This window comes from Rousettus aegyptiacus, unplaced genomic scaffold (assembly GCF_014176215.1).
Source record: "Rousettus aegyptiacus isolate mRouAeg1 unplaced genomic scaffold, mRouAeg1.p scaffold_m13_p_13, whole genome shotgun sequence".
In the NCBI taxonomy this organism is placed as follows: domain Eukaryota; kingdom Metazoa; phylum Chordata; class Mammalia; order Chiroptera; family Pteropodidae; genus Rousettus; species Rousettus aegyptiacus.
The window spans coordinates 20,460,159-20,483,143 of record NW_023416288.1 but is presented as its reverse complement, the minus strand read 5'-3'; the positions used below and the strand labels follow the sequence as shown (position 1 = coordinate 20,483,143).

Below are 22,985 nucleotides of genomic sequence, written 5' to 3'. Positions count from 1 at the left end.
GTAAAACCAATTGTTATATATCTATATGTCAAAATAGTACTCAGCAATAAAAAAGGAATAAGCTGTTGATACACAAAGCAATTTAGATGAACCTCAAGGGAATTATATTGAGTGAAAAAGCAAATGTCAAAAGTCCTATATTGTATCATTCTATCTATAACTATGTAAATTCTGAATAATGGAGACCGAATTAGTGGCTGCCAGGGGTTAGGGATGGGGAGGAATGGGTTGGGTGTGGCTACAAAGGGATAGCACCAGACTTGTGGTGATGTTCCAGATCTATATCTTCACTGTAGTGGTACTTATAAGAGCTACACATATACTGCATACGTCTGTGCGCACTTGCATATGTGTGCATGTATACACACACACTGCTGCATTTATAACTAGTGAAATACGAATAAGCTCTGTGGATTGTAAACAATGCCAATTACTTGTTTTTTTATACTGTACTGTTATACAAGATGCTAACATCGAACAGAGCAGGATTAAGACCCACTCCCTTGTATATTTCTTTGCAACTTCCTAGGAATCAATAATGAATTCAGAATAGTTTTTTTTTTTTTAAAGAAGCTGAATCAGCAGAAAATATTTTCCCAGTAAATACCGTTTCATAGGAAACGTTTCATTTTAATAGCTGCCTTGCACAAGGTATTGTTCTTGCAGTGTCCTGGGCAAGGGAAGTGTAAGCATTACTTCCAGTATTACACACAAGCATATTACCAATCTAGTTAGTGTCACTGGGTTGATTCAGCTCAAGTGATGTTTTTCTAAGCACCAACGTAATATGAATTAGAATTCTTTATGCAAGACAGCATGACTTACATGGATAACTATTAATTAGTAATTAAATCAAAACACTTATTTTTGAATAATATAAATTTATTTGTTAAGCTTAAAATATAAGTATGGACAATTTTCTCATTTTAAAAGAAAGGCATATTATTGATACAGAATGGAGTATTATGACCAAAACATTAAAGACTGGAAGGAGGTATCACAAATTTCACGATAAGTAACTGCAATTTGCTAGAGCAGAGCAAAATAAGGCAGCTGTTCATTTTTGTGTTAATTATGAAGGCATAGCCACTCAGCTCCAAATTCACCCAAAACCTTCTCTGTGAAATGGACCTGGACCCTTTAAATATTTTTCCTTCACTATCTGACACCATGTTAAGCTTTGTCGCTAGAGGGCACTGGAGAAACACTGCAGCAGGAAAGGGTTTGCCTCCTCACTTTCTCCAGCACCAGTTCCTGCAACGCTCACAGCTCCTGCAGTGGTGACCAGTGGCCAGCAGCACCCAGCAGCCAACAGCTCCCCTGGTCACCCCCTCGGATACCTCCAGTGAAACACCTCCCTGCGAACAGCTTTCATCAGCATCCTTAGCTCATTTCTGGCAAATTCCAAATGGCAGATGCCTAGCAAATTCTGCCAGCAGGGTACCACAGCAACCTCTCTGCTATCCAGCGAGCTATGGCTGTGCCCTCTTCAACAAGGGCTAGATCTCAGCTGAGGAGGAGGTAGGGTCATCTTCCGGAGCTCTCTCTCAGTCCTGAGGATAGCAAATGCCCCTTTTATCTGTTATTCCTATTCACTAGAGTTCTCTTCACTTCTTCCTAGCCAATGTCTTATTATCCCAACCTCCTGTTACAGTTTTGAATTGTTGATATTAAACTTTCCTATTCAAATTACTACGTAGTTGTCCTCTCCTCATTGGATCCAATTATGTAAAAAGTATTTTAAAGAGACGAGACAATTACATGTCCAATAAAAAAATTTTAAACAACTTTTAACAGGATTTGAGCTTTTAATTTTGGTCAGCTATGATACAGCCTGGATTCTTGCACAGATAAAACCATTTTCAAATGGAGAGATGCTAAAAGACATTATTACTTCGATTATGGAAATTTTGTAAAAGCATGAAGAAAAAAGATCAACAAGTTATTTTACAAAAAAGTGAAAGCTCTTCAATTAAGTAATGCCAACAATTGCCCATAAACTACAAGACCTTTTCAACAATATCTCTCTGAACTTCTATTTTCAAATCTTAATTTTCCATAAGTGGTGATACTCCTGACATTTAACACAAGGGCCTTATATCATAGCTCTAGTTTTCTTACCTCTTCTTCTACATCCTAATGTTTCCTGAGGCCCCAAATCATACATTAAACAAAGCCATGAACCTAATGGGTACACAATAAATACTTGTTAACGAATACATCATCAATTTTATTAAAATCTCTTTTTGTGCATATGTTTTTTTTAAATACATGGCAGCTATAAACCATTACGGTACACTGGTATAAAGAAGCAGAGAGGATGACAAAAAATTCCCTGCCACTTATCTCCACATAAATAAATGCACATATACATACACTCATCTCTTAAAACGTACATTGACACAAACCACCATTACTAGAGATTGAGCATCTGAAAAGATACTACAGCAGAAAAGCAGCAAATGAACTAGCATGCATTTTAAAAACACTGACATGTTAAGGTATTTTTATTTACAACTAGAATACTTCAGGAATTATGCAAATTTAAAGTATAATGAAATGCAAAAAAAGCTGTTGGAGGAGTATAACAAGATAGAAGCTAGTAAGGTTATCACACACACACACACAAAAAAATTAGAGTCTTTTAAAATGGTACCCCTAAGATGGTAGAAAACCAAAAACGAAGAGGTCTGTGTACCCTAAAAAAATGGTGGACTGAAGAAATGTCTTCTCGCTCCTTCCACTTTCTCCCCCTTGTTCTTCTGTAATGATTTTAAAGTTTCAACTGACCAAAAACAAAAAAAAAGTTACCTAAAGAAAAACCAAAAACAAAAAATCCTATTTAGAAGTGAACCAGGTTAATAGGCCATTCTAAAAACAAGATAGCTAGACATGAATTAATTTCTTAACCAAAAACTTTTATTGTTCAAGGTATAAAGTTTACCTTATTTGCATGATCCAATCTATTACTGGAATTATTATGGAAGAAAACAGCCTCAGAAACACAAGAAAATAGGAGAGCAAGGTGTTATAAAAATTATTCAAGTCACTTGCTAAAACGGTAAGGCAGGCTTTATTCGGGACTATTACAATAGATACACAGACCACTGTAATAGGGTTTTGCAGTAGGGGAGAGAGATTAGGCTCAATTTTGAATACAACAAAGAAAAGTGGAAATTTACAGCTAAGGAGCATGGTTGGCGGTCAATGGATAGAATTACTAAGAGGGTAGAGTAATTCTTTGCTATAATGACCTAACAGGATTCTTACTAAAGGCAGTTTGGGTGATTAGATATTACCTGAAGGATGGTGGAGACAAGGAACATGATCAGATATCAAAGGTGATCAGATAGGGTGGAGGATTCTGGCTAAACCAATTTGACAGGGTTCTTGCTAAAACTGGGCTCTTGAAGGACACGCCCAAGGATGGGGCTTGCTCAGGAGAACTCTACTAAAGTTTGGACAAAGAGAGACCAAAGGCCAAACTGAACTTCCTAAGACCTTTAAACAGTAAAGGGAGGAGAGACAGAGGGAGCAGATTTTGTGGAAGACGGGACTAGCCCATTGTCACCAACAAAAATTACAGGCTATCGATAGAATCTCCCATGAGTCTGTACCCTGGCGCAAACCTGAACGCCAAGATTAGCTACAGGTATAAATTGAGAAAACCAGGATGCAAGGCCTTCATGAAGCCAGTTGTGCCCTGAAGCTCAGGAAAGTTTTTGTTGGTATTTTGGGGAGTGCTATTTGTTGGCGGCCCTACCTTTTCACCTTATAAGACCAAAAATTCTTTCAGGTTTAGATTTATTTCTGTAAGATCCAAAGGTCTTGCCAGGTTTAATTGTTCATGAAATACTTTCTACCAAATGGCTCTGAAGCATTTTTTTTTTTGAAAGATGGAGAAACTAAGGAACAAACTATGAAACATGACAAAGGTAATACAGCAAATCGGTGAACAGGGTCAAGTACTAAAAACTCTTGACCAGATTCAATATTTTATCTACAAAACTAAAATGCACCACTTCCCTACCAAAACTATTGCCATCCTGGTTGTCATGACTATTGTTATGACATTTCATCCAGTTTAAAATTTATCCTGATATTTTTTACTTTTTACTAAAGTATTAATTTGCATTAAGATAGTTAGGATGGTACTGGAATAACTTCATTTTCTACTTCTGGCTTCAGCCATAGTCTAGTCCAGAGATGTGACAAAGACAAGCTCTCAATTTAATAAGCAGTGAAATATGAAAGATGACTGTTAATAACTAAGTCTTTTTCCTGACCCTTTCCTGACAGCACGCAAGTCCTGACTGATAAGGCAAGTACACGCAGAGGCTCCAGATATATGTAACTCTCTCTGGTCTAGAGGAGAATGCTCAAAGTAAATATTTGACCCTACTTCCCTCACCAGCTAATTAGTCTATCAGGCAGTTGTGCTCTGGTTTGTGCTTCAGCCAAATATACAAAGCTGCCATTCAGCAGGCTCAATATTATAGAATAGGTACATGTGAAATAATGTAAGAGAACTAGAGTAAATATGAAGAATAACAGTATACAGAGAGTTTGAGCCTACCAGCGTTGTTTTGTCATTTAACATATGGTACAAATCTACTACTATTCATTTACTGTTTGGTAATGCTTTTTTATTTCAACATAAACTCTTTGGGAACTAATAAGCTCTTTAAAAAAAAAAAAGTGCATCTTGAATAAAAAATTATGTATAGCACACCTGAAACTAATATAATACTGAACATCAACTATAAATTAAGAAATAAATAATAAAGATGGTCAATAAGATATCAAAGTGAAAAAAAAATTAAGTAGTTTCCATTTCGCAAAAAAATTTGGTAACGAATATGCAACAAGAACACTTGCAATATACTGACCATATGAAAAGCAAAAGATGCAAATTCAGTGATTAAGCAGCAGCATCTACTTTAACAGTTATTTCGAATTATGTTAAGAAGACTGCACATAGAGACAACATATATAGAGAGCTACATATATTATATTTATACATTACACTGAGAAGCATTTCTACTTAGATCGAACCACTTTGTCTAAATTAATTTTACTCATTTTACTCCAGGTTATCTGATGTACACACAAAAGGCAATAATTGTTAAACTGTTAGCAAGAGAACTTTGCAAAACTTTAAATGATATTAGCTGTATATCAATGATACAAGTGCTTCAAACAGACATTAAGTTAAATCAAATAGCTTGATTTCCTTATCCAATTCATGGAATCAAAGTAAAACTACTAGAAATTCACTCTCTGAAAAGGTGAAACATCTGACATTTTTGTGAGTGCTACTATAAACCTTTTATTTTAAAAAAAGTTCAGCATTAAAGATAAAATTGTTCATTTTTATAGTGATAACATGAATATAAGTTTTGGTAGAGAAGAGTGCCAAGGTAAGAAACAAAGTTATGAAAGGGTCTAAGGGTCTCAAAGCTAAATTTAGAGACCCTTAGAGAAGAAATGTACTTGGAATTGGTTGGGGTACACAATTTATAACTGTGCCCAAACCCTGATATTCTATTAATCAAACAGAATCTATTGTTGAAACTGACATTTTAAAAAATCTGTAGCTTACACAGCACATCTACAAAATTTTTGTAACAAGCCTGACACCTAATGAAACATATCAGCGTGGCTATTATGAACTTTCTCTCTTTGTACCATCTACCAATATTTTAGAAATATTTGAGCTTTTAAAAAATAATTTGTAAATCAGCCTAAATGTCCTACAACGATATCCAACTTTTCTGTAAATGAGTCCCTTAAATTTGCGTTGTCTTTTGTTTAAATCAGTAGGAATTCTTAATCAAAGTATAAGACAAAGAAAGAAGTAAAGAGCTTAAGCTTTTAACTCTTTTAAGGAATGGCATTTTTAAAAAATAAAATAACACAAAGCTTGTAAACAGGAAGACTGAAATCACTAATAAAACCAGAAAAAAATTAAATTTTAGAAACACAAATAGTATATAAGATTTAATTCTGAAATTCAATCATTGCATTACCTATTTCAGCTTCTGAGAACAATCTTTTGAAGAAGTTCCTATTTATATAACTGGATGTATTAATATCCATACCAAAATGGATGAAAATTTAAAAGTCCTATGATTTTGGAACATCTGAATTTGGCAAAACATTCAAAATAATTCTAAGGACAATTTATCTAACAAGTTTTGTCTTATAAAAATGTTTGGCAAAAAACGCTACTCTAAATGAAGACCAAAAGGTAGTACCTGTTAAAGTATTTGGGCGAGAAGTCAGCAACTCAAATCTATTAATGATAAAATGTAACTTTGGAAAAGCTTACAAGCAATTTTAAGAAAAATTTTTATGTAACAAAATCATATTATAAAAACTATATTTTTCGGAAAAAAGTGACAGCATTACAGAAACGGCTGAAAAGAATACAAATATTTCCAAGAGTAATTATTCTATTTTTTCTGTAATATTCATGTTATTACTAAATAGGGGGGTTTTTTGGCCTTAAAGTAACAGATACATGTAATCTTTTTGAAAATTTATTTTTGAGGACCGTTTCATAAAGAACTATTTTAAAGTTCTATCATAATAAATTTAATTTGTAAGTCAATAAAAATACATTTAAGATATATATCTGTGTACACGTATTGTATTTTATTTTAGTGCTTCATTACTCTCAAATGTCCCAGTTTTGACAACAAATTATACAATCAAACTAATAATATATGAGAAAAAGTCTGCACATTGAAAAAGGCCAGAATGTCACCAGCTCAAAGTAAAAAATGTCATAATCGCAAGGTGATTTGACTTGGGGTGGTGAACACAGAATGCAATATACAGATATTATGAAATTGTACACTTGAAACCTATATAATCTTATTAACCAATGTCACTCCAATAATTAATACATTTTTTAAACGGCTTTCAAAAATGTCATGTTATTTCTCTTCCCTTTTTTAACTAGATAAGCTAACATTTATTATTTAAAAATGAACAAACCTTGGCTTATTTAAAGTTTTTCAATTTCCAAATCTTTATTTTGATCTTTTTCAGGTCATCATTCATAAAATTCAATACTTTCACAATTAATTAACTGTATCTATGTAAAAGTTATATGCTCTTTTAAGTTATGAAAAGTATATTGTTTTAATAAGTACAAACATTAACTCAAACACAGTTATGTATTTGGTAGCTACTCGCCTTGCGAGAACTCCAGAAAACAAAGATTATATCTGGAGAATTTTTTTACCACTATGAATTATCAGTGTATAGGATGGTATTTGAAACATGGTAAGCATTTAATAACTATTTATAGAATGGATGAGTGTCTTAAATTAAGACAGGGAAAATTTCAGAGAAGACCTGACAATGATAGAGAAAGAAGGCAAGAAACAAAACAGCCAAGGGACCATGAGATGGCCATTCAAAATTCTAAGCAAGTTAATACAAAAGATGTATGTTGAATCAATGCCTTAATTTCTATAAGTCAAATAAAAGTCCACATACTGGGTTTCATACATTTATTTGTAAATAGTAAGCAACTGCACTCAATTTCTCCTAAACTGACTTATTAAGAAAAAATACATTTATCAAAAAAATTATTTACAACACTCTTCAGGGGAAATCCATTAAATCTTCAAAAATGGGCTGACATTATATATAGGAAAAAGAAAAATATATATTCCATTTTAAAATTAGTGAAGACATTTAAAATATTTAAAATGGCAAGAACATATCTATATTATGAAATAGAAACATGAAGATTACTAGTTGAAATATAAAAAGACAAATACTATTTCAGATACAACTGAAAGTTTTCTGAATGTCATTAGTCTTTCCAGATGTAAGGATCTTCTGCCATCATGTGGACATATTTGAAATTACAGTTACACAAAAAATTCCTGCGTCTGACTATTCATTTCCCAATGAAAGGTGCGATCCAGTTCTAAAGAAGGTAAAACTAAAATACTCTTAGAAAAAATCTAGTGAAAATGATCATGTAGAATTACTCCTAGCTTCTCTCTTCTTCCTGAAAGAAAATGATATTCATTGTAGCTTAAGGAAACTGTATGACACTCCATTTGTTTTCAAGACTCTTAGTTATAGCTATTCTAGGTCTCAGTTCATAATCTTAAATTCCTTAAACTTTCTTTATCTATCCCACACCTTAGACACTTAAAACACTTTACTAAATGGATAAAGAAACAGGAATATTAAGCGACTTTAACTTGTCCTGAATAATTAGGAACCACAGATGCCTGATTTGAATTTTATAAAGGCCAGAAGCTTAATAGTTACATGGCAAAATAATAATTAAAACATGAAATAAGCCGAGTACCCTATGAAATACTGAATTCTCATATATTTATAAAATACAATTTAAGTATTCTCATGATCCGAATGAAGGCCTTTTACTGTAGGACTTATCAAGAAAAAGTTGATAGCAAAGAATTAGAGCTGATTTAAAAGACATTTTAGGATTTGGTCACACAGAAAAAGACAGGAAAACATTTAGGCCAAATAAACAGAGCCAAAATAACTTAAGGCCACATTCAGAGAACAACACTTGGTTGAATATGACTGGAACACAGAATACATTACAGAATATTGAAATGTGAGGTAGGAAAAATATATTCGAGTCAGATTTTGCACAATTTTGAACTCCAGGTTAAAGAGAGGTTGATGGGAAAACAATCGTGGTTTTTGACAAGGGTAATAATATGATCAAAGTTGTGTTCTATAAACTGACAGTTAAAAGAGGCTGAAGACAAGATTATTTATGAAACTACTACAAACAGCCAAAGGAAATGACAATGAGAATGGAGGCAACAGGTCAGAGTTCTGATACGGTAAAAGACAACAAGATCAACACGATTCGGCAACTATTTGGATACGAAAGGTAAGTGAAGAAAGAATTAAGAATAATGGCAAGTAACAGGGAGATATGTTAGGTAAAGAACTGCCTAATTATAATTCAATTCAATAGCTAAGGGAAAGAAGTTTTCCTCCTATTCTTATACTACTCGTTGTTTGCCACAATGCCAAAAGACCAACATTCTCAACAATTATTCTTTAGGGTACAATGAGTATCATTCTATCTTATACAGACTTATAAACTACTTAACAACAATGGTCAAATATTAATCTCTGTATCCCTAAAAAATAGTAGGCAATGAATGAATGAGTAAACAAGTCAACTTAGCTGGGCTGTTTCTGGCTAGTCCTCCCTGGAATAGTGTGACCGACATCCTCGCAAAAGTCAAAGCCTACTTTTGGAAAACCTCCATGTTCCATCTTGCGCTTGTTGCTGGAACCTGTGCTCCTGATTCTTTGCTTCCTTCAACTTTTTAACCTTAATAATGTACTCTGGATTATTCCTGATGCTCAAAGTGTTAAGGAATGGACAAAGAGATGGCTGGCCCTATTTATACTAGAAGAGGCGTTTCTTGTAGATCCCAGAACATTTCCAAGGGTTCCCTAACCCAATGACTTCTTCCTCCATTATCAAGGAAAATCTTTAATTTCTGATTAATCTAACAGTACCTATGTTAAATTATGAGAGGATTCTCCCTCGACTATCCAGAGGACTATGCAGAGGGTCTAAGACATGGGGCCAAGTTCCCAATGCTGTCAGTTGCTTTAATTTGTATATACTTTCCCAGAGAAACAATATAACAAACAGTAGCTCTCAGACAGCCCCTGCAGAAGTCTATATAACCACAGTGCAGTTAAAATATTATACAATGGCAATTACATTTTATTTTTTCATATTTATAGAATATAGAATGTATTTATTCTATATTATGGGTTAAATAGCTGTTTATGGTTAATTCTGGTTAACAACATTTCAGTATCCAAACCAAGAAGAGGATGAATTATCCTTAGTATCTTCCCAGTATTAAACACAGCTTAATAAACTGCTGGGTAGTACAATTAAGTAGAAAACTAACAATATGTTGTAATTAAAAGCAACACATACATCTACTTCTATAACTACAGACTAACATAAAGCAAAATTTTTTAAAAAACCAAATCATTAAGATCTGGAATTTCGGGTATACTTTTAAGAAAGAAAAAACTGCTAAATAACTTTTAAACTTCAAATACCTTCACACTAGCCCTGTTACTATTTAAGAAAATACAGTTTAAAAATATACTGTAGTTCAATCTTAACATATGAACTCTTTGCCACCCCTTAATTTAGGGTGTAGAGCATATTTTGATAGCATTTAGTTAAGAATAGAACTAAAATAATCTGGCATGTCTCACCTATCAAAAGTGCCAAATCTAAATTTGTTCTTCACATCCAACAGAAATGAAATTTTCTTTTCAGATAGATGCATTGACATTTCTAGATAAATGCTATTAAAACAAATCCGATGTATGAAAATGCATGCTTAGCCAAAGAAATAAATTATGGCCTGATTATTTACTTTACAAAAGAATTCCCTAAAGAATTCCTTTAAATAGTAAGTTTGCCAGTATACTTAAATTTTCTAAAATCAATTTATAAACAACTTTTCGGAAATACTCAGTACAAAGAAGTTACAAAATTATCAAGCTTCAAAAGCTTCTATTATTGCAATCTTTGTCTCAATAGCTTGACAAATCTAGCAGGTGAAACCAACGGGTTAAATACGATAGATGAAAACGGTATGAAAATGTGTATTTTAAATTGTTCTTAAATATATTTTTATAATTACTCTAATAATAACCATGAAACTACTAAATTCTTAAGTTTATATGTAGAGAACAGCAAACAATTGAGTCAACATGCTTAAAAGCAACCAAAGAAATCAAAGAAAAGTCTGTTTTGCCTTCTTTATAAAGGCAAGAAGTACAAAAGAAGAAAAATCCAGAGATCACCATCAGCATCGCAGTTTTTGTTTCTGTTTTGTTTTTTCCTTTGCAGTTTTCTAAGAAGTGCTCTGAAGTGTAGAAGACAATGATGTGTGGGAAAAGAAAATCCAAGTGTGATGATCCAGAAATGGAGCATTTCGGACCAACTAAAGGAAGCAGAAGTATTCTAAGGCCCTCAAATGGCCATTACTAGCCAACATCTTCCTATTCTGTTCAGACAGAGTTCCACACAAACCCTGCCATCTCCACTGAAGACAGAATATACGTAGAGTAACGTTAGTAAAAAAACAAAAACAAGCCAACAAAAAAACAGCCTTCCATTAATAAGGTAGAGAGACTGAAAGAGACATAGGAAAAAGATATGGCTAATTCAGAAAAATGTGATGGTGCAGAGGAGACGGCCTGCTGCCTGAAAAAAAGAGGACGGGGACAAGGATAAGAGGAGGAGGAGGAAGGGTTGAAGGGAGGAAGACAGAGAAAGAAAACTGAATATCTATCTCCATATGAATTCTGCAGTAGGGAAAATACAATATATATCTCTTTGGGGTGTCGCTGCCCTCATTAGATTTAATCACAAAATTAGAATATAATCATATTGCATTTTCTAAAAGTGCCCTCAAAATTGTAAGTGATTTACATGACATAGCCAAGGGTGTTAAGAGCACCCCGAAGCCATAACAAAGTTGTACATATTTCCAAATATTTTAAAATAAGTTTTTCCTCACTCTGTGCATCTTGCTCTTAGCCTTGAAGCAGCATGTAAGGATGTTCATGGCATTTTTTAAAAAGTGGTGTTAACTGTGGTTATTGGTTAGAAATCCTGAGTTTTGAATTGCACATATCTACAACTTATAAAATGAATGAGTAACACAGACAAACTATGGAGGCCCGTGTGGAAGAGTGAGGCAGTGAACGAGATGCCTTTTGGAGGGGTCACAGTTCACGGTTGTGCTGTAAAACCAGACCCACTGATGCTGCATGCTGTTGTTGTAGTTGTTTTATATCTATGTATGTTTTATATACGTATTGGCCATGCCATCTGCTGCCATTCTTAGTTTAAAAGAGAGGAAGTGGTATGAGAAATGTAGTTTTTTTACTCTTAGGATCGCTTATAAACAAATTGTAGACCTCTTCATCTTCAGCAGAGTCACTGCGTCAAAGTCTAGAAAACTTTGTTAAACATACAACATGCAATATTCTATTTTTTGTATGTTTATAATGATGAAATGTTTTTGAAGAAAATAAACCATTTACTTATATGAATGTAATCTATTCAGATAAAACATAAATAAATGTTTTATTAGTGTTTGAAAGTTTAGAAAGTGAAATGCAAGTCATTTTAGAAATGCTTCAAGTTCTAGTGATTTAGGAATAAAGAGCAAAAATTTGTAAATAAGATAAATATTAGCCCACCTAAGGAATTAAGCTAAATAAACACACAATAGGAAGTATGTCAATTCTCTCATAAATTCTCTCAGCCGCAGAAGACAAATTAGGTAGCGTATTCTATTAGCACATTAATTAATAATAGTTTGACAGCTTAAAATAAAGTATTAAGATGGGGCAAACATGTTAATGTATTCGGCACTGTCCAGGAAAAAAGAGGAGTGACGCAGTAGGATCCATGATGTTTTCTACTGTAAACTCAACGGCTGTTTTCTACTGTAGACACAGTGAAGCCTGATGAAAAATCTCTCATACCTACCCACTTCCTGTCATTTTAATTCCATGTTTACCAGGCATCCTTCTAAACACTAATTCAGTTTCCCAGAAAGCTTAATAGTAGTCCACGACCCCCTGCAATTCTGAAGTCAAAGAAGTTTCAAATAAACAAAAGCTCTTTCAAAACTTATCTAGCAGCAAATCTTGACTTATATGTACATGAAGCCTTTACTTACTATGAACAGTCAAATGTTTTACTACAGAAATATTAATATATTTGATTACAGTATACCACCCAAGATCCCACTGGGGTATTTCTTAAAATTTCAGTAATACGCATGATTATCTTTCTCAAATCTAAAAAAAAATTAGGAATTCTGAGACATGTGAAAGAGTGTTCCCCAGATCTAAATGTAAATATTCTGACCCCTGGAAAAAGAAAGCCCTCCTCACCAGTCCCCAGTTACCCAATCATAGAAATGAGTATATCAGCAATCTGATGTATACTTTAATAGTACATAAATTTAGTTAGTATAAATCTGATGCCAGTACCTGGCCATCTCTGGATATTAGTGAAATCTAATTCCAGACCTACAAGATCAATTACCAGGACTTATAATCACAATCCAGAGTGGCACATACCTATCTAGACTCTCTTTCCTAAGCCAGCTTACTAGTTTCCAAGCCACCAAGTGAGCCTGTTTACCAGTCTTCCATCCTCTCTGCCTGACCTGCCAGAAGAACCACCAACAGTTAGTTAACCAAACTCCCTCCCAATCCTAACCTATCAGCCTTCATGCAACCATCTACAATAATTAGAAAAAGGAAAAGTGAAAAATTAAACATTTGATTTTTAACAGTTATTAAGTTATTGGAGAATCAATGAATATTTAAGCATGATCTCTAAGAAATTAAACATGAAAAGATCCTTCATATTGCTAAAAAAGACTAAATACCATGCCACATTAAAGGCCCTGATGGTTCTTTTCTGATCTCAATTTAGAGCCCTAAATATTCTAACCGTGTGTTCTAGTGGGTAGAAAAAAAAGAGTAAAGTTTAATTTTGAGTCTATACATGTTTTTGGTTTTTTTCCAGCAATACATTATAGTTTTCAATGTACAAGTCTGCACATCATTTGTCTAAAGTATCCCTAAGTATCTAATACTTTTTGGATAAGTGGTATTTTTCAATTTTAATTTCCAAGTTTTCATTGTGAGTGTACGAAAACATAGTTTATTTTTTTATATTGATCATGTATCATACAACCTTGGTAAACTGACTTATTTAAGGTTTTTTTTGTAGATTCTGTCAGATTTTATACATAATCATATTATTTATAAATAAAGACAGTTTTCTTTGCAATAGGATGCTGTTTTTGCTTCTCTTATTTCAGTGGCCATTTACAATGCTAAATAGAAGCCCACATTTAATTTTTTTCATTTCATTTAAAAACTCCGCAAGAAACCATATAAAATATATGGCTGATATCATATATCATTTATTAAACATGAAGAAGTCTAAGTTTAACCTATAAAATGTAAAGAGCAAAATTAGGAAACATATTCATAAGGTGCTAGTAACTGCCTCATTGAATATGTCTGCCTTAGTGTTTTGTGACCCAAGACTGGTAACAAAAATATTGAGTATATCTAACTGCATTTTTTCAAAATAACATTATTGGCTTTCTTATAATTACTAAAGTAACAGATGATCTTTGCAGAGAATCTGGAAAATTTAAGTTACAAGGAAGAAAATGACAATTATTCTTAATTGTATCACCTAAAGATAAACGCTATTTACCTTTAATTGTATCATGAGCAGTTTTTCATACTAATTCCTCTGAAACACCATTTCTAATAGCTGCATATTAATCCATCCATCATATAGCTATAATTTTATTCTCCATCATTAGACTCTACATTGCTTTAAATTTTTCACTATTACTATACATGCAGCAGAGCAACTAACATCTTTTATATGTAAATCACAGAGTGACCCATTAGAATTTCTTTTGCTCATTCTTTTACTAAAGCTGTTTTCTCTATACAAGCAAAACAAGCTCTTCTTACACTAATGCTATCAATCATAAATCATATTAATCCCAATTATTTAATTCATAAGCTATTGATTTTTTGTTAATTGCAATTGTTACAAAGACAAATAAAATGTGCTATATTTTTATTACTCATTCTGTTACTATAACACATACCCTAAAACCAACAGAAAAGATTAAACAGAAAAATCAATAGTGCCAATGAAAAGTGGAAAGTGGGTTAAGCTCTTTGATTATCTTAACATATCTAATAAAATTACATCTTGGAGGTAAGAGAGAACTTTTTGGTCCACCCCTAATTTCAAGGGTAAAATATTATTTCCCCTATTGAGACAAGTGAAAGGCCAATGAAACTTTCCAAAAATTACACAGAAAACATATGTGCCCGACTACAACAGTTTAACAGTTACATTGAAGCAACTTCCACTCTCATTTCTTACTGAAAAAAATCTTTGAGAGAGAAATGTGTGGTAATCATCATCCTGCCCTAATAAATATAAAAATAAACCATTAAACAATATTTAAACATTTATTATGCTAGAGATGTAGAAGATAACAACTTGATTAAGAAGCTATCCTTTCACTTAGAAAAAATACAAAAAAATGAAGGGAGAATCAAATATATGAATAAATTGCAGCAAACAAGCAAGCAAAATTCAAAGAAAAATATCTCAATCATTTTACACTGCAAAATCTTAATCATTTTTGAAAACATCAGTTTCCAAAATCTTAGCTAGACTTTCACGAGGTAAGAGCACAAGATTTTTGTCCTATCTAGTTGTGTAGTCCCAAACAAGTCATTTTATTTCTACAAGCCTTAGTTCTTCATCTTTAAAATGAAAGAACTGAGGATTTCCAATCCAAGATGGCAGACTAGAGAAATCAAGAGTTTATTTCTTATTTCCTCTCCCTTCCAAAACCCTATTGAACTAATAGTAAAGAAATTTTTTAAAGGAGTAATCTATAATGATTAAGAGAACAAGAATGGATCCATTAGCAAGCAGAGAAGAGACAGTAATAAATTTCTCAAGATGGAAAGAATATAACTAACAAAACAGTGCAGATAAAGGAAGCCACAGCTTAGAATACAAAAGAGAATATATCTTAAGATAAAGCCAAACTGCCAGAATCAACTGAACACAAACACCAGGAAAGTAAGGAAATCACAAGAAGCAAATCCAAGGAGATTAACTGAAACTCTGTAACCCTAAAAGTAATTTTCCAATCAATAAGCCTATCTACATGCAGTCTCAGTTTCTTATTGCATTACTTGTAAATATGGAACGTTAACAAAAATTCACAAGATATTTGAAACAGGAAAGACATCAAAATAAAATTTAAAATGTCCCCATAAGAGATAAATTAAGGAATAGAGAAGAATATATTGCTCTTTATTATAATTTTTTAACCATATGCAGACATCACTTTGATTTTTGGAAAAAGTTTAAGTGCATTTACTAAACCAATGTGAAGCTCTCTTTCAGTCAAGTCTAATATTCCCTATGTAAAATTTTAGACATTTGTTCTTATTAAGCAACCATAAAATATATTTATTTCATAAAATAGTAAAACCAGTATAATTAACATTGTGCACATATAATCCTTCATCTTAAACTCTATGCAAAAACTTACTTCAAAATTTTAAGACTGCATTGTTTGTATACATACACACATGTACATATCTGTTTTAGAACCATAATCACTAGCATTTAATATTATGCTATTATCATTATTTTAAATCTGTAAATACAAATAAATTTTGAGTCATTTAAATAAAAATAACATCTCTATGTTCCAATATCAAATAAAACCAATAATATGTGCAATATTGATCAAATTGTGATTTTTTTTAAAAAACCTTTACTTTATAATTTATAACATAAGTATTGTTACAACACATCTCATGAAAACCAATAAAAGTTTAATGTTCTTAAATAAAAACGATATCTTAAAAGCTTCACTAAAAATCTAAATGCTTCGGAAATGGGGGAAAAAAAAACATTTTATGTTCCAAAGATACAGTTTCATGTCTTCTCCTTTATTCTTTTTCAACCGTTAAGGATCACGATATGGCTAAAATTTTTTAAAGGTAAAGCTTAAGGCAGAAAACATACATGTGTGAAACATCACCATTCAATAAACCATTACCATTCAATAAACCATCACAAAAACACAACATTGAATAACATGCAAAATAACCAGTACAAATGAGAGATGCCTAAATGACTCCCTCAGACTTGGTAGATATATCTCCCACACATACGATCTACGGAACAGAAAGGTAATTCATTCCTTTTCTCCCACAAGCTAAAATACAAACTACAAATCAAGATCTTCAAAAGCAACAAAACGAGGTTCTCAAATTAGGTAAGAGAGGCATACAATTATAAAAACTGCAAAATACACATCCAACCCTAATTATACTGAGTTAAAAACAACTCTATAGGTGACATGAAACTTAATCATACATTTTTTAGCTTCAAAGTTATAAGATATTCTGTGAGTTACAAATGAATGAATACATGAAATCTGAAGAAACTTCTTCCTCTCTCAAAAAAAAATACAACAAAATAAAACGAAGGCAAATGTTATAATATCTAAACTAATACACAAATCTAAAAAATTAAACATAATCAAGAAGAAAAACAATACATTCCTTTGCAGAAGTAGTCGGGAACAACTAAATACAGAAGAACAGAACTGTCGCAGCGCTGTACCTTTATTCTCCTAACCCCTTAATGTTAACGGTCTATCTCTGAACACCTTCCTCCCCCCGGGGGAATTTCATCCACAACTCTGGACCAACAACTACAGATCATAAATTCCTAATCTCTAAATCCAGCCACTATCTGTCTCCTGAGAATCGGACCAATTTATATTTCAACATCTCCTTTTGACTGTCTGACCAGAATTTTTAACATAAAATATACCACACTGAACTCATTACCCACGTGCCCCTTCTATATACCTATTCTGGTTATTGGCATCATGTTTTAAAACCTGAGAGTTATCCATTCTATTTCCTCCCCCCTCAGTAATCCTGTATCAGTCACCAAGATCTATTCTATCTTAAAAAGTATATAACCTAAATTTATACTGTCCATTCTCAAGACCTCTGTCTTGGTTTAGGCGCATATATATTTGGGATTACTATATCTCTCCTAACAGTTTTCCCTACCTTCAATCTGGCTCATTCTTTAATCTTCCTTTATATTGCTCCTAGAGTAACCTTTCTAGAATATAATTTGAATCATTTCCACCATTGCTTAAAATCTTTCAATGATTCAAAATAAAAACCTAAAATCCCAGCAGAATATCGTGTCTCTTGCCACCTCTTTAGCTTTCTCTCTTCCTCATTCATCTTCCCTATGAGACGCTAAATTCCAAACAGATCACTGAAGATCCTGGAAAAAGTCATATGGTTTCTATTTCAATACCTCTGCATATGTTATTCCCTCTTTTTAGAAAGTCTTTTTCTTGACACTTTCAAGTAGCTTTGACCAGCTTAAGACTCAGCACAGGCATAATATGTGACCTTCATTCCCGCCTTGCTCCCACAGCATTTAACAGACACCTTTTCAAACCATATAATTGTCTATACTTCAGTAACTTTTGAACACTGTGAAAGTAAAATATGGTTATTATTCATTTTTGTGTCCCACAATGCCTAGCACTTTGCCTGGCAATAGTAAGTAATCAATAACTATATATAGAATGTTTAAGCCTTTTTTATTTTTCCTGAAACAGAATTTCCATTATAAAAATCCCCAACAGACACAGAGCAAAGTGGCTACTCAAGAACAGAAACCAGTTAAGAAAGCAATAAGCAAAACAAATGAGACAGAAAAGGGAAAATTAAACACAAAGAGTCTCTTCAAAGCAGCTCCTAAGCGCTGTTTCACTCTGTGTCCCATATTCTATCACAAATGTTTTACTTGCTGTTTAATCTCCAATGCTTATTCTGATTTCCCAGAAGATAAATGTGAGAAGTTCTCCCCAGTGGGTAGGCGCAGAGAAAAGTGGAAAGCATTACCTAAATCAGCTATACTTCAAAACTGAGCATAGTTAGGACTTTAAAAATGCCATAAAAGTAAGACTACTGACCTATCCAGCCCCAATTCCAATTCCAATAGTTGCCTCCTAAAAAACTTGGGAGTAATATTACGATGGAAATTTTACCAACCAGTTCTCAAACATTCTCCCTAACAGATTCCCAAAATCTCTTCCTGAACTTACATTTTTTTTTTCTCTTATGGTAAGGAATTAAATAGATTCACTATTTACTCTGTAAACATGCCTTTACATTTTTATCCTCAAGATAAACTGAAATACTTTCTTCCTACATTCCTCCAAATGGTCCTTGAACAGAGACTTCTCTAGCTGAATTCCCTCTAATATTTGTCAGTTTTCTATGAAAGAAATATAAAACTCTCCTCCTAATACTGGGGCTTCTAACATTCTCGATCTTTCCCCTTTCTTTTCTCCAGCGGTACCCATACTCAATTTTGCCCTTTAAAGTAAAACAGATTCAGAATCTATTCAAGTTTATAAGTAATTTTAGAAGTGTATGAGAGAATCCCAGAGACCAACTCCACACAGCACAGTAAGTCCACAATTGTGTCACTCTCATTTAGCATGAAACAAACATAAGCATTCAAGTTTATGTTATAATCAGATGTGTACCAAGTTTTAACCATCATTAACCAAAAACAATAGAAATCCATGCCATGAATCCATGCCATAACTAGTAGCATCAAGTATAACATAAATTAGATGTTCTGAACAGAAAAGAGGGGAAAAAAAGACATAGAAGACTGAAGGATATCACTCTCTGATATCACTTACCTAGCGAAGTTTTTCTCCCCTCCAAATCATCAGATTCTTCTCTAGCCCTCATCCTTGGAAAAAAGAAACTGGTTGTCTTGGTAGAATTCACCCTACCCCTTCAGATTTTCAGGTTTAGACTGAGCTGCCTTGCATCTGCAAGAATTATTATTTTATCCAAATAGATAACTAGGTTTAAATCTTTACCCAGATGCCAACTCATTAACTACAGGGCTGTAGCCCCATGGAATACATTTTTCTTCATTAAAAAAAAAAAGGGAAAAATGTTAAATCAATAGGGAAGAAAGTATATTTCCCTATAGAAACATTTCCAACTAATAAATTTAGAAGGAATAAAGGAAACAGAAAGTCACCATTGGAACACAATGGCAAGATCCATCAATGAATGCTAAAATTAGTAGGCAAAGTTTAAGGAGAAACAGGATATTTATATAGCCTCACGGTATTTCCCCCAAAATATGTATTAATTTCAAAATGGAAAATAGTAACTTTATAGTGGAGACACCTGGCAGATATCACCTTAACCAAGTGATCACAGTTTTAACATCGCCAGTAATAAGTCAATTGATATCACGTGCCTTCTGATATGACGTGTTGAGAAGGGTTCGTTGACCTAGTGATGTCTTTCCCAGTATGCCTCACATTAAATCTAATCAAGAGAATACATTAGACAAACCAAAATTGAGAGACATTCTACAAAATAACTAATACTTTTCAAAATAGTGTCAAGGACATGAAAATATGAAAAGACTGAGGAACTATCATAGACTAAAAGAAATTAAAGGGACAGGATGACTAAAATGCAATGTGGCATCCTGGATTAGATCTTAGAACATGATAAGAACATTAGTAGAAATACGGGCAATATAAACAAAACCTGTAGTTAACAGTGCTGTAGCAATGTTAATTTCTTGGTTTTGATAATTGCACTATAGTTATGTAAAATGTTAACATAACAGGAAGCTTGGTATAGGATGTATGAGAACTCTGCACTGTCTTTGTAATTTTTCTATAAATCTAACAATATTTCAAGAGTTGAGAAAAAAGCTGACCTGCTGATACAGAGCCTCCTAGGTTAATAAACACATTTTTACTTACTCAGGTTTTTTTGATGACGAAACCCTTGATTGACCTCACTGATTGCAAGGACCTTGTCAGTTTACAATCCCTTGTTTTTTGTTTTTTACGCTTACAGCACCTGGTCTCCCATCCAAGTAATAAGTCAATTGATATCATGTGCCCTCTGATATGATGTGGAAGCTAACCAGGCCTGACCCTGTTTACCTTCCGAGATCAGACGGGATCGAGCTGGTGTGGTCATAGGCTTTACCAAGTTTTTTTATAATGTCTCTCTCCTCCAGCCTATTATAAATTAATTCTGAGTTCCCATTCTTTCCCTAAAATTCTTCCAAGTTCTTAAACTTTAGGACCTCTCAAAGTGCCCTTATTTCTTCCCAAATAGAGCTAGACTCTTTCCTGTTCAGCCACAAACAGACCTAGCTTCACAGTTATCACTTAACAAACACCTTAATATCTTATAGTTGGGTTGCAATTAACATTTACAAAGTGCTTTTAAATACATTTATATACACTAACTTAGAGGTGCCTATTGTAAATAATGTTATTATTTTACAGATTAGAAAACAAGTAGGAAAAATTAAGTGATCTGACAATAAATGCCAGAACCTGAATTTGGATCCAGTTCTTCTGACTCCAAGACCAAGTTACCATATTAAAAGATACCATTCTGCATTTAAAGACATTCAACTTCCCTGGTCCCGCCCGCCTCCCCACCCCCGCCGGCTAATTACATCGTTTACATACATTTATTTAGGAAAGTTCTAAATTTTACCATTGTCCTAAATGTCCCTCTTGCAAGCTTCAATGGTTATACAATCAAGAATTGTGGGATTTGGTGAAAAGGTTCTGTGTTCGCCCTAACCATAACCTTTACAATTAAAAAACAACAACAAAAACAACAACAAAAAGCTTCAGTCATCTCCTCTCCAGCCATCAACTTCTTAGGCTGAGGAATCGCTTACCTCTGGTTCTTTTACCAATAATGTTTCATGTTTTCAAACACCTGAGTTTTCACTCTAATCTCCAATTTCATTCATTCTTGATACTTGCAAAGCAGAACTAGAGGCAATCCTGCAATGCCTCCAACAACACGAAATACTCTGAATACCTTTTTTCTTTTACTCAAAAAGGAGGGGGAGGAGTCAAAGAGCTAATCCCTAATGTATGTGTCTAGTGCAATGATTGCAGAGTAATCTTAACAAAGTAACCGACCCGAAACTCAAGAGAAACCAACTTTCACCTGCCTTAACTCTGACCAGCATTTTCTCCTTCGGTCTTAACTGATTTCTCTATCAGTCAACTGATACTAAGACGCAACAAAGAGCACTGAGATTTTAAAAAACAGTAATTATGAAAACAAACCTCTAATTCTGAAAACTAATGAGAAAACCATTAATTTATTTGCTGCTTGCAAGGCATTGCAGAGGACAAAAGCTGCACGGTGGTTAAGTTCTTTGAGGACCTGATGGTGATTTATTCAATTTTGTAACCTCCCATCCTCATCCTCCAGCACCTGGCATTGGCAAGAGCTTAAACGGCTAAAATGAACTGGAGACGTAGATATAATGGGAACTGCTCCAGCGAGGTGCTGGTGGGAGAAATAGACAGGATTGGGATGTAACTTTGGGAAGTACGGCTCTGCGCTGTTTAATTCAAACGCGACAGGTTGCCGCTGCGTCTGATTCTGCGTGGGACCTGGGGAAACCAGTCGGGACAGGCACTCTGTCACTGGGACAAACAGGGACACCTCTGAGGGACCCCAAAGGTCTATGGCGAAGTAAAGGGGGCAGCCACTTGCCTCCCATTCCTGCAAGAAACGCTGAGCCTCGTCAGGACGAACCGTCTTATGTCTCCTAAATTCGTCCTTCACGTACTGGTCGCCAAGGGCTTTGAGGTCCGGGGGCAGAAGCCGGTGCAGCAGCAAGACGCGCCGATACAAGGCCCGGACACGCGAAACGTGCCCGGCAGGCATAACGCCGCCCGCGCACCGCACACCGCGCCTGCGCAGTGGGACGGCGCGCGCCCGCGCCCCCTGGGAGCCGGGGGCTAGCGAACCGGAACACGGGCGGAAGAAGGCGTGTAACCTTCATCCGCTTTGGTCCGCTCTAAAATCAGAACCTTCCGGAAACCCGTGCTGCAGCGGCCGCGGAAAACAGGCCTATCTTTGCGAGGGGCGTGGCTTTCGCGGAGTCGCGCCGCCGCTGCTGCTGCTCAGGAACTGCGTCGGGCAGAGAGAGGGCTCCAACAAGCGGCCTGGCTTGGGCCAGTTGTTTCCCCGTCGTCTTTTACATTCATTTTCTCTCTCATCTTCCGTCCTCGTAAAGGCGTGAGAAAGTCTTCGTCAAAATTAGTCTCCTCCAGGAAGCCTTCCGTCCAACTCCCGGCATTTTATACTGTCCCTGCGTTCTGAGAGGGATCAGAGTGAAATGTCTTTCTCCGTCCACGAGCCGACCAACCTTTGTACTTTGGACAATGCTATTC

General features: G+C 34.4%; 1 protein-coding gene across 1 annotated transcript in view; it reads right to left on the bottom strand.

Moving 5' to 3' along the window:
- The window catches only part of SDHAF3 (succinate dehydrogenase complex assembly factor 3), a 47,006-nt gene extending 24,490 nt beyond the window's left edge, over positions 1 to 22,516 (bottom strand). The window contains exon 1 of the mRNA XM_016133693.2: positions 22,303 to 22,516. Coding sequence (XP_015989179.1) covers positions 22,303 to 22,476 — 174 coding nt within the window. The 5' untranslated portion in view covers positions 22,477 to 22,516. The remainder of the gene's footprint in view (positions 1 to 22,302) is intronic.
- Between the last annotated feature and the right edge of the window lie 469 nt (positions 22,517 to 22,985).